At 33.8% G+C, this 13,997-nt stretch overlaps 1 protein-coding gene across 1 annotated transcript; it reads left to right on the top strand.

Annotated features, from left to right (window-relative positions):
* The first annotated feature begins 8,817 nt into the window (after window positions 1-8,817).
* LOC123556689 (cytochrome P450 2U1-like) lies at window positions 8,818-13,534 on the top strand. The gene is made up of 2 exons (XM_045347600.2): window positions 8,818-8,946; window positions 10,355-13,534. The coding sequence occupies exon 2, from the start codon at window positions 10,416-10,418 to the stop codon at window positions 11,751-11,753; it is 1,338 nt and encodes a 445-aa protein (XP_045203535.1). The 5' UTR covers window positions 8,818-8,946; window positions 10,355-10,415; the 3' UTR covers window positions 11,754-13,534.
* The last annotated feature ends 463 nt before the right edge of the window (window positions 13,535-13,997 follow it).

Genomic DNA, 13,997 nt, shown 5'->3' with positions numbered 1-13,997 from the left:
AAATCGAAGATGAATATAACTTATTTCGTGAAGTAATTGAAACGGTCGAACAGTATGGAACGAAGACAGAGATCAACTTGCTTTGACAATTATACAAGGAAAACTCGATATCACTGAGCAAGAAACTGAAAAACAACAAAACAAGGAAAAAATGCATTTATTCTATACAAAAAACAAACACATGTCTCTTTTTCAAAACCTCGGAACGCTTGAACTTACATGTAAGAAGTCAACAAGTGATGGAGAAAATAAATACGAAAAAATGACAGAATCAGACGTGTCAAGAAATGACACTGACAAAGAGATACCTACGCTGGCAAAGGAACAAACAGAAATAATTGACGACAAATCGAAAATTAATGAAATGTTTTGTATAAAAATAGGAGATGACTTCTGCGAATGCTCCATTTCGGGTTGTGTTGTTCTAGATGATGGCGCAATTGTTATTATTGATGAAGAAAACCGAAAGATTAAAGTATATGACACTTCCTACAAGTTCATTTATGCATTAGTGTGTACAGCGCCACCATCTGATATTTGTGTTACTGACAGGTATAAATTCGCAGTAATCTTCAAAATGCTAAAACAGATAGGTATCTTTGTGTTAGAAAATAACAAACTATCGACCTTACGTGAAATTCTAACTAAGTATGAAAACCGTCAGATTACTGTCAATCGCATATCTAAACAATTAGCACTTGTTTATAAAACAGACTATACGTACGGAGTAGTTATACAAATACGAGAATTTAGTGGTAAAGTGCTCCAAGAGATTCTTATAGACAGTATCTTGGGTGTTTCTGATAGAGGCGACTTTGGACTTTGCTACCTACAAGATGGTCTCGTGATTGTCAATAGAAGTATTGGAGTTCGGTGTTTAATACCAGCGAGATGTTTCATCACGAAGTGGCAGTTTGATCTAGATGATAACATCGAGGTTACGCGATATACATCCGCTGACAAAGATGGAAATATATGCATTTGCTCGCCAGCTAACAACAGCATATATCGAATATAAAGAGACTGTCCCAAGTCAAACGTTTCGAAAATACAGAACCCGCTATCTGTTGCAATTGACCACGAGAGAAAAAGAATGATAGTGGGTTGTTTTATGTCAAATGTTGCACATGTAATCTCCTTATCTCCCACTAACTGAACTACAGTCTATAAGATTATGTAACCGGTAGAATGACTTGATCTCAACTTTTAAGGCAACATATCAAGTGCATTTTGTCAAAATTATCATCCTTGTTGACTTTGAAATTTGCTATGTCGTGATATAATGCCTTGTTTATGTCTGATTGTCTTGCATGTTATAGCTTTGAAATATTGTAAACGTTTAATCATCAGAAAGTGAGTAAGAAGGTCAAGAACAATAACTCTTTTTTTTTGCATATTGCCTTGTGTGTGTGCGTGTGTGTGTGCGTGTGTGCGCGTGTGTGTAGATACCGCTACGTATATGTTCATTTGCAGCAATTTTAACAACTTTAAGTAATTTATAGTTTGCCACTGATGAAGCACTTTGATCATTAGGAATGTATTATATAGATGTTTCAGTTAAACGACAATTATTAGATATGATTTTATTATATTTTAGTAATGTTGTATTTATACCGATTTGACTTCACTAATGGTCATAAAGTTCTGCAGATTTTGGTAGATGCATATCCGACAAGGTCTACCCAAATCATCGTTTCAATATCATTAATATTGCGGACAAAAGTCTATTATCATGAAATTAGAGATATCAGTACTTCATTTTTTGGGCATAAAAATTTGAAAAAGGCAATAAGGAAAATTGATCGAATACTTTCAAGTGATAAGTGTTATCTATCTTGATGTCCCAAATGACTGCGTTACCAGGCGTTCCAACGTACAATACTGTTATCTATGAGTTAGGATTGTACAGTATTGAAACTGAAACCTGTAACTTAAAAAATAAAATAATGAGTGATTTGAATTAAATTTATTATCATAATTATTTGCTATCATCTGGGAATTGTCCCGACTTCTATGTCATGATTTGTTGACATTTACAAAATACATGCTAGCGGACAAACAACAGTTTGAAGTGGTATGAAGCGGGCGCTTTGCTTCTCAAGAAATCAAAGAGCTCAAACGTTAGCTAAGCTTACCCGTCAGAATTTATTCAACAGTGACTATCTATTAAACATTATATGTAAATACATCATGCAATTCCCTCAGTCACATTTTCTTGTCGAATATCATTTTTCAAAATGTGTTTAACAAGTTAAGCGGTATATCATTTTGACTGGTAGCCACATGTCTACTACTGCGAACATATATTATCCTTATCGCGACCTTAAAAGAAAAAGATAAAGAGAGATTTCCAGGTAGTCCAAGTAGGCCTGTAACAAATAGAAGCTGTAGTCGAAAATCTAACAACAAGTACATTTTTAATGGTATTTAAAAGGCAAAAAAAATATGGGATAGAGAAATAAATGGAACTGTTTGTGCGAGTGGAAAAAAACAAGGATGAATACACAACAGGGAAAGCCATGCTCAAAAGTCGCAGTCTACCATGACCGTAAACCACAGCAGTGTAAACATTGCAGGGCAACACACCAATATACACTCACACAAACGCCAGCCAGTATTGGTGGTACCTCACTCACAGTTAAATCAGAGGTAGGGTGTAAAAGTAGGGGGCATGGGGTGGGGGAGGTAACACCACCACAGAACAAAAAATATGCATAACATAAAATAAGAAATGGACAAAAACAAGTTGAAAAATGGGGCACCACCTTGAAACTTTCAGTAACATACGTAAAGGAAATGGGTTTTAAAAGCGTTTAAGGCATGTCAACCTCTCACTCGCTCTATTTTCAACATGTAAGAATGTTAACAAAATAACTCAGCGCAGAGACAGGTTCTAACATTAGTGACAAAATACTAGATCGTATTAAATAAAACGTTTAATACAAGGTCTGTCTTAGGTAAAGGTACATCAACAAATTGTCTAAAGTCAGAGCACAAAGAATCTAATTTTTCAGGGCACAATCAAGCAAACTGTAAGACAAATTCCACTCCCTACATCCATTAATGTACAGAGAAAATTTGAAACTTTTATAGTAGTTCGCACAACAATCTTCCATGCAAAAGTGGTAGACATTTTATGCAAGCTAGGCACTCGCTTTCTGTCTTCGACGCTTTTCATTTTATTGAATTATATCAAGTAATATGGGTTGTCCTCATCACTGGAATCATATTTGGAATGTAAATTAATACTCTATGAATTCATTTCATAACTAAGGCAAAATGTTTATTTCAGGGACAAACTTATGATGATATTGATACAATCTAAAATTAAATTACTTCATTTTTGCATCACATTTCTATTGCCAAGCTAATAATTATTTTAGCATAGTTAGAGAAGAGAAGTGATTTGTTCATATTCTTCAGAATAAAGGTGTAGTGATTATTTTACAAACATCTTTACATGGCCTCTGCGTTTTACAACAATAAACTGAATGACTCTTGTATTTACATTTTCAAATAAGCTTACATGGATATGACGACATGTAAAGACAAAACATTAAAGAGCTAACAACACTCGATCACTCGATTGACTACAAATAGTGTTAATATGGTGGCATAAAACTGCCACCACTTAATTATCAGGTTTTATGAAAACTTTCACGAAAATAATTTAGATTTTCACGAAAAGTAAAAAACAAATCACGAAAACAGATAAACATTTCATGAATGCAAGATAAATATCTTAACATGAAATTTTGCTCGTTACTGCTTCAAACTGCCACAGCATAACAGTTAGAGTTTTCATGATACCAATTAACTTTTCATGAAAGTAGTTAACTAAGAATAAAAATGAAACATATTCGGAACGCTTCTTCTGTCTTGGGGTAATATCTGGTTTCGTGAAAATTATCTGGTTTCATGAAAAATTATCTGGTTTCGTGAAAATTAAAATTATCTTGTTTCGCGAAACTTTTCATGAAAACTTTTCTTGAACTGTTTTGTGGTTTCGTGAAAAATTATCTGGTTTCATGAAAAATTATCTGCTTTCGTTAAAAATGATCTGCTTTCATGAAACTTTTCATGAAAATTTTCTTTATGTGGTGTCAGTTCAAAGCACTAACTTATGGTGGCATATTTCTGCATACGATAACCAGATAAGTTTTGCGAAAATGTATCGAGTTTTCACGAAAAACGGAAAAGTTTTCGCGAAAACATTAAAAGCTTTTCACGAAAAGAACTGCAAATATTAAGTGAAAATATTTGCGTAAGTGTCCACTTCTGCATAAGAAAACCAGATAAGTTTCGCGAAAATGGGCCAAACTTTCATGAAAAACGGTAAAGTTTTCGTGAAAATAAAATGTTTTCGCAAAAAAAAAACAGTTTAAACGAAAACAGTAAAATCTTTCAGATGGCTATAAACAGCATACTGCATTCGGTGTCAGTCTGGCATTTGGATAGGTTGTATGTGCAACGGACTAAGAGATGTGTACTATCGTTGTTCAAAGCGTTCAGAATGTTTCTATTTTTAGAAAAGTAACAAATCTTAACAACTTTTCATGAAAAGATTAATTTTCAAGATCTTTTATTTTAACTGCAGAAGTGGGCACTATCGCGAAATTTTCCACTTAATATCTGTATTTATTTTCTTGAAAAGTTTTTATTTTTTTCGCAAAATCTGTCCTGTTTTTCGCGAAAACTCGATATATTTTCGCGAATCTTTTCTGGTTATCGTATGCAGAAATATGCCACCATACTAACTAGCATAATTTCGTGCTAAGATATGCAAGTGGCCTTTGTGATAATTTACTGTTTCATGAAATCCTCCATTATTAACGTGAAAACCTAAATTATTTTCGTGAAAGGTTTCATGAAAGCTGGTAATTAAGTGGTGGCAGTTTTATGCCACCATATGTTTATTCATCTCAATGCAATGTGACAAAACGTTCACTTTACGGGACTTTACCCATGAGACGCGACTTTTGCTGTTCCAACAGCGGCCGTGAGTTGACGATATTTTTTTGTTTCAGAGATCTGTAAAATCAAATTTATGCTACATTTGACCGATTTCAACGTAAATAAAAATATATCCGGAGGCTTATCATATTTTACTAAATAGTGCCAATCTACAAATTCAAGCTATGCAAATGCACATTTAATACAATCTTCGTGGAAAGTATTTACACCGTCAACAGGTTGCTTTAACTAAAAGTTTCAATCTTGATTTGTCAGAAAATGTTTGGAGTAATCATTGCCGTAAGATATACACTATCAGAAATCTGTAGAGGGTTGTACCTTTGGTAACAGTGGTAATACATGCCCCACCAGATCTTTATATGCCAAGCAATAATAAAATCGATTTAGTCTTATCTCTTTTCAAACAACAATTATTGTTTAAACTTTAGAGATGAAAGAGCACGGGGCCCTGTGAATACTAACAATATACACAAATGGTAAGACAGCTCCTAGCTTCACCAGCTATATCCTGACAATGAGAACTGATTTCCGTAACGTAAGTTAAAAATCAAACAGGTATTGTCATTTAGCTTCCAACTTCTCTATCTACCCAACTGATAGCAAACATTCAGACACGCGCCGGAGCAGTTAAGAACATGTGCTTATTCTTCAGAAACTGAATTTGCCATACGTGAAAATTCACTAAGAGAATCTAGAAATTGTAAACTTTGTTCTGAAGGTGTAGTAGACATATTGCACTTCGTTCTACTTTGACTTACGACAAGCCGTATATATAAATACTACCGAACTGTAACATCTCAGAAATTCAATAATATATCTTTGTGGCAACCAGAAATAAACCACTAATTATAATTAGAAATATTGCTAGTTCTGTTTACTTTACATTTTTAAGAAGAAAATCACTGTTGAGCTGATATCAATGGTAATGTATTCTGAATTACGCCATACCTTACAGTATACAGTTAAAACAAATAGAACTTAAATGAAAATTAGAAACTTTTATTTGTATTGATCATATATAATGAATAAAGTTCGTGTCCAATTATTAGACATTTGCGAATTTAGACGAAATGGAGTGTAAACACCTAAAACGATAGATTTTTCACGGGGGCCGTCTCAACATTGTTATATTGTGTGCGGTAGGAAAAATGTGTAAATGGTGATATGCCTGCCTTATTATGCCACCACTATGCAGTGGGAGATGTAGATTTGGCTTCGTCTGTCCGCCCGTCCGTCTGTCCGTCAGAGAATATTTGAAATACACATATCACAAAAGTATTGAAAGAAAGTCGCAAAAAGTATTGAACGACGTCATGAAATTGAGTTGGAATGTTACTCAACATTAGAAGAGATGCGCAATTAAAATGTTAGTATATCTGGGTACAAAGTGCTGAAAGTGAGTTATTGTGGTAGGACAGTGTATATGATATATAATAGAAAATATACTTAACATTCTACAAACCTATTATCTATGTCGTCCGTCATTTTGTTAAGACAAAGATTCTGACCAAGTCGCAATACAATTGTGCCATAATTGTTATCTCTTGAGTTTTCAAAGCGAAGCTGTTTACGCCGGACGACGACGGACGGAGGATGCACTGAGCGTTCACACTAGCTAAACCTGACTGCTTTGTCTCAGACGCATGACTTGTAATGTTGAAGAACATTTCAATAAAGTGTAATGATGTTGGATCACAAATTTTGGGTTATATGTATAAAAATGTTCTCTGACAGACAAACGGGCGGACAGACAAAACCAAATCTATAACCCTTACCGCAAAATGGTGGCATAACAAGCAAAGTCAGTAAATTTATATCCCTTAAATAAATTGTTTTTGTGAATGAGGGGGTATATTTTGAAAGATATTTTATTAACAGATATACACATGTTATGTACAAAAGGACCGTGCAACGGTTTGTTGTTTCCCATTATTTTTACAAGTCAAGTAAAAAAAACCGGTCTGTAGTGATCTATAGGTTTCATGAAGATCTGCTATCGACAACATGTATTTTATGTTTTGAAATTAATGAAATTTTGTGTTTTGTATTTGTATTTGTGTAAAGTTTCATGAAGATCCATGAACAGGTTACTTAGATACTGTCAAATAAACAAACTATTTTTACAAAATAAAGGGAAACACTTTGCTTTTACTGCGTGAAGGGGTGGGGAGGGAAATTCTACGTGTGAGCAAAGATCATGTGCTAATTAATAATTATTTGATGTTTGGTGATTCTACCTGAAGTACTTTTTGTTGTTTTTTTTACCAAAACAAGGAAAAATAATTTTGCTTTTACTAAGTAAAGAGATATAATGCTATGTGTAAGCAAATGTCATGTGTAAATTAATAATTATGTGAGGTTTGGTGTTTCTAGCTAAAATACTTTTTGAATCATTTACTGGGTCAAGGAGGATAATATTATGTGTCAGCAAAAGCCATATGCTAATTAATATTTATATATATTCATGTTAGGTTTGGTTATCCTAGCTGAAACCCTTTTTTTTAATTACAAGCATCTTTTTCAAACAAATCAAGGGGGAAACTCTATTTTTACTGAGTCAAGGGGGATGATTCTACGAATGAGCAAAGGTCGTGCGCCTCTTCATAATTATTTGAGGTCTAAACGCTTTTTGTCTCATAAGCATTTTCAATTTCGGACGGACGGACGCACAGATGCACGGACGGACAAACATCCGGACGGACAACGCCAAAACATTATCCCTTCACCTTCGTCAGGGGATAATAAGATATATACTTTATCGTTATTATGGAAATGAATTATCGTCTGCACATAATATAATTTAAATGTTCAGATGTCCCCCTTAAAGTATCGATCGTCCTAGGTGTCCGCAGTCCACTTCGCCTTAATTCGTAAATGTCTATTAAGGGGACGCAGACTTTGAAATAAAAAAGTGGGCGGGGTATGATACAATTTATCTGCAAAAAAGTACAAGGTTTCTGTACATAAAGTGGATACTGTTTCAACAGTTATTAGTACTCAAAGGAATGGTCACAAAATAAAGACGACAAAACTCAAACAAGAATGTTATTGTTGAATTAATACGACTCATTGTGAACATTCAAAAATTAATACTATTTTGTGTGAAAATAATAGCACTTTACCTTGTCCAAACATTTATCAATACACTATACATACTAATTTAAAGAAAAAAAGTGAAATAAGTTCATTATCTTTATTTCATTTTGCATACCATAAGCTAAAACACAGTATTTAGTTGTTAGATTGTTTACAAATTATATGGTGGTCCATTAAGGCCACATTCAAAAACTAAAAGAGTTTATTACCGCTAAAACATTAAATGATTATGGTTATAGAAGTCGAGTTGCTTGCAATAATTGCCTAGAAATGATTCCATTATTATTTTTCAACTTGGTATTCACAAAATACAATGCACTTTATACATCGAAACACATTCAACAAACTTTTGAAATTGTATTTTCTTAAAAATCTTTCAAATATGGTATGAAATTTGGTTGAGAGGTCGAATCAATGTGAATACGTGCAAAATAACTTTCAAATTGCATTCACAAAACTTAGTATTACACAGCAGTAATGTCAATGATCAACACTCGACAGAAATACAATTATCCTCACTTTTATGCCAATTAAAATGTGTCCTCGAATTCTCCACCATACTTTTCATTACTCTGTTTCCACGTGTTGCAAGACACTACTGTCATTCACATAAAAAATCCGGGTCAGACAAGTTGTAAATATAATACTATCTAAACGTTATTAACTGATAACGCAGTTCAAGGAAAACTTCATCTTATAATGTAATAAACAAGTAGAATGTTGTATTAACAACTACATGTACTCTGCTCTGAGTAGCAGTTATTTTATATATGACTTATTAATTAATTTCTTGTATGTTATTATTGTCAAAAACTATAAAGGAGGTGCCTCATATCTAAAAAAGGGAATTGCCCTCTATTCGGAAAATAGTCCGCTGTAAGTAATATTTCTTGAAAATGGTCCAAATAAATTAACAATTTTCAGATATTGAAGACACATTTTCTTAATATAATTCATTATTTGATATGAAATTATAAACACCGATATTTTTTTTTTAAATGTACACGTGCTGACACCTATGTTTTCTTCCGTTATATGATTAGAGTTACCGTTCTTCCAGCGCAGTAATACTTTTTGCAGTGAATCGACGAGAAGTCGTGGGAAGATGAAAAAACATGTAAATAAACTAAAATGAGCCACTTTTTCAACATCAATTTCAAGTGATCGACATTATGTATTTAACCAACCAGACCAGTGTAGCATCATAGATACCTGTACTTAGGTATTCATTTCGTAGAACGTCATGTTATGCCCCTGCAATGCTAATCCAATTCTGGTACGTTAGAAAGAAAAACTCAACATTATTTTTACTCTGGTGTTTTTCTTTATACAAAAGTTAATTTATATATGTTAGCTGTACTTTCACGAAGACCTCTGTTTCTTTATTACTGTCATAGTAATTAATCGTTATCCACAAAATACTGAATATTACGGGTGTCCATAAGTATCTTATCAATTTAGGAAGTAAAGTTCTTTTTATCTCCTTACTATCAATTTCTTGAAAATCCACGCTTCCTCATTTCTGCAAATGTGAAAGTAGTAATATGCGTCCCCTTAACGTTGTGTAGTCAGATTATTTGAAAGTGTTTCACATACTAAGCTGAAGGAATATCATGTTATAGTTAAATATTTTTGGTTCTATTCAAGTGGCATCTAAACTGTATTTTGTTAAAAACCTTAATACTATAAATGTTTTTGAGGATTACTTATATATTCGAACCTTTGATATGCTGAAAAGACTCGCTACATCCTATATAATTTGATTATATTCCGAACAGACACATAAGTTTACAGATCTATGTGCCAAGCAACTGGTTTTGAAATGCTTCACTGCTTCTACTTTTTATGGATTAATGACAAACGAATTGGCTCGTCTTGTGACACAAACCATCCAATCTATCTAAAAAATTGTGGCTTCAATGAAAACATCAGTTCAGCAGGAAGTTGGTCATTCGGTAGATAAAACCCTTTGATTATTTTAGAGAACAGAAATTCATAAATCTTTACAAGCTACAACACCTCAAGAAATCAACAGATAACGTATTGAAAGCAAAACCTAAAAGAGCGAGATCACAGCTTGTTACATACATGTGTTATCAGCATGATAATTATACTTGTCGACTTTGATATCTAATTTTGATATGCAAAGTACACGATCTGCTTATAGAGTAATTCACAAAACGCCAATGGTGCACAAGATGGATCTTTTAAATTATGGATTTGAAAACTGGAGAACAGTTTTAGTTGCTTTTGTTGTGTTGATAATTTACTATATTTTTACTAGACGAGAGCAAGATGTACCACCAGGACCAATTCGATGGCCAGTGGTTGGAAATCTGGGATCTATGATTGGCAGAGATACACTAAATATACTTGCTGATTTACGGTCAAAATATGGTGATATCTATGGTGTATATATAGGATCGGAACTGACAATTTTTCTCAACGGATACGAAGTAATTCATGAAGCTTTGGTCAAGCACGGAACGGTTTTCTCTAAACGTCCAAAACTTCAGCAGCGAGGTAAACAACCTCATGCAATTATATTCGGAAATGGTGCATCTTGGAAGGAACTTAGAAAATTTACCTTGTATACCTTTCATCATCTTTGTTTTAGAAAAACTGGACAAACTTTGGAGGGACGAATAACTGAAGAACTGACCTATTTTACTGAGAAATTAATCAGTTTTAACAACAAAGACGTAGATATATCGCATATTGTTACTCTAACTTTCGCAAATGTTATATATAACATTTTACATGGACGACGCATAGGATACGATAATGCAAAATTCAAATGGTATCTTGAAAAAATTGATGAAGCATTTAAGGATCACGCCATAACACAAGTATTGAACGCTTGCTTCCCGTTTCTGCGCTATTTACCAGGTGACCTTCTCCGCGAAGAATTCAAGGACAAGGCTATAGAAAAATTCGCCAAATATTATGACGAAATATGCCACGTGAACTATGCAAAATATAAACCAGATGATAATGATTGTTTTATTGACTTTTGGATCGCAGCCAAGGAAAATAATGATATTTTCCAAAAAGAAAATCTATGGGTTGTTTTGAATGATTTAATGGCTGCTGGGAGTGAAACAACAGCAACAACATTGAAATGGGTCATACTAGCTTTAGTTAAATATCCTAATATCCAGTCAAAGCTACAAAGAAAAGTAGATGAAGTTATTAGCAAGGACAAGACGCCTTCCGTGTCAGACAAAGTGAATCTACCATACGTCGAGGCGACAATCTTAGAAGCTCTCCGATTTGGAAGCGTTGTACCCCTTTCGGTACCACACGCAGTCTTACATGATACCATGTTCAAAGGATATAAAATACCGGGACATGCTACAATTTTACCAAACATTTCCTCCGTACACTTTGATCCCGATATATTTCCAGAACCCAATGTATTCAAACCTGAACGATTCCTTAATGAGACAGAGACGTCCATTACTGGGAATGAGAAACTAATCCCGTTTTCACTAGGGCCTAGGTCATGCCTTGGTGAAACTCTTGCACACATGGAATTGTTTCTTTATGTAACTACACTTGTGCAGAAACTAGAGTTTCGAGCTCCAGATGATGGTGAATTACCGTCGTTAAAGGGAGTGTTTGGGTTGACTCGCCGCCCACTAGATTTCAGAGTAAATATTCGTATGAGATCGAAAATGTAAAGAGCCAAATAATAAAAAAGGTTAGAAAATACTTAGCTTATTACGATACTTTAACAGAACCTTTAGCTTTATCTTTAGCTGAATATATAAACAGATCAACATTAAAACGTGAACTCACTGTATTTTTGATTAACAGAATATTACCTGTAATATTTACCTAAAAGCTTAACCAAATTTACAGTAATTTGCAGGCAATACCTATGACACATGCTTTTGCTAAATACTTTGCTTGTTTTGATACCCAAGAATGAGATTGATGACCAGATTTGACATTAGATGCTTATTCTGATTAATTTGTGTTTCTTTTAATTTACATAAACGTTTTATATCAACCGCTTTTTAACACTTTGCCTATTAGATTACTTATATGTTTTAACTAACAGTGCATTCAAAGCCGCACTTGCGTATCCATTTGATAAGGACATAAGTACCGGCGAGTGCGTGTTCTCAATGATACTTGAAACATAATATGTCTGTCTACGTGAGCGTCGCTGTAGAGGCTTTGCGACAATTATTGATCCAAAGCAGCCTGCGCTTCCGTCCGTGCAGTCTGATCTGGATCCATATTAGTCGTATATCAGTTGGATACAAGTGCTGAAAATGACAAACGAACAGTATGTATGTGCACGGATCTTGATCCTTGTTGGTTGCAAACCCCTAACGTTGGTCAAGATACAATAGAAATTGAAGATTTTGCCCTGTTTGTTCTGCCAGTTTATGCAATGCTAGTGCATGAATGAGAATCACAGTTTATTGATGTTTATTATGTTCCCGATCTGTGTAAATGTAGTACTGAAGCACGACTAATTACATGCTGGAAATTCTGATGAGAGGAAGTTGATGAAACACAGGAACATTTTTTTATCAGATTTGCTGAAGAATAAATGGTTAACCAGTATATATATGTGTGTGTGTTTTGTTAGGTTATTTTAAAAATCATTTGCAAAAATAAAAAAGTAAACAGGCTCCTGTTGCAATCTTATTTAGCTCTCACCTCTGTGTCTGAAGAGTGCTTGATAAAACGTGTTCACCTTTGGTTTGAAGCGATTTCTTTGCGATGATATTTAATTGAAAAATGCGTTAACGATATGACGCACACTATACAAATCTTCTAACGCAATACTTGGGTTTTTGACAAATGTTTAGGCGTTGTCTAATGCGACATCTTTTAGACAATTAATTTTTAAATGTCGAAGAAAAATTCCAATAAAATTATTTTAAGTCATCATATAATTTTACTGAATCAACGACCATTTCCTTGTAAAATCACAAAAATACATTATGTTCATTTTTTATCACAAGTTCATTTCATTTTAACACAAACATCACACCATAAAACAAACAATAACGCTATTGTTCTATCAAAACTTCAAAGAAAAGCAAGCATTTACGCCTTTCCATATACGTGAAAAGGATTGCTATATCTTGTATATACATTTTCAGTCACCATTGCGAATATCTTTATATACTCTGATTTAGAATGTGTCTCCGTTATTACAAGATAGCTTAAGAAGTGAAATAATGTTATACCAGATATTTGTCAAATGTTCACACATGTTCATTTCATTCCTCCTTTCAAAAGTACCTTTAGATGAGTTACACATTCAAAGTATTTTGACCTTTGCATGGTCATTTTGTACGACTTTATACCAAAATGATTAAAAAAGAGATCACTTTTAAAAATGCAGCAGACGTATAGGATGACTTCAGTTTACCATAACAATGCAATTTGTGTATGCGTATTCAGGTATTATAACGAATAAAATTATGAAATTTCATGACTTGATTTCGGTGTAATTATTATCAGTTTGACATATCTAATGTTTGATAGAGATAACAAACGCAAACCAAATATGGAGTTAGGAATGTTGTTGAGTATATTTAGGTATGTCAGTCAATGTCTATGAATGTCACTGTATATCTGCATTTTCAGTTTTTTCTTTTTCTTTCTTTTTGCGACAAGTCGCTTATTACCATGAATTTTTAAACTATAATCTTGGCTAATTTGAGACATTTTTGCGACTCTGGAGTTAACAACTTTAAATTGCATGGTTGCGGAGCAATACTTCGCTAAAAAGAGGGATTATTGAACGAATACATGCTACTTAGATGGGGACGCGGGCGAAAAGTCGATATATTATAACTTAAACGACGGGGTCGCGAGACGGAAACTCGAAGTATACGGAACACCAATGAACATGTTTTCGCCACGTAGCCCCACCGTTTTATTTTTATAAATATCGA

This window comes from Mercenaria mercenaria, chromosome 5 (genome assembly GCF_021730395.1).
Source record: "Mercenaria mercenaria strain notata chromosome 5, MADL_Memer_1, whole genome shotgun sequence".
NCBI lineage: Eukaryota > Metazoa > Mollusca > Bivalvia > Venerida > Veneridae > Mercenaria > Mercenaria mercenaria.
The sequence above is the reverse complement of the archived record's forward strand: the minus strand, read 5'-3'. Positions and strand labels throughout refer to the sequence as shown.

Bases quoted from the DNA above. Each gene is read 5' to 3' on its own strand.
- LOC123556689 (XM_045347600.2), top strand. From the start codon at position 10,416: ATGATTGGCAGAGATACACTAAATATACTTGCTGATTTACGGTCAAAA.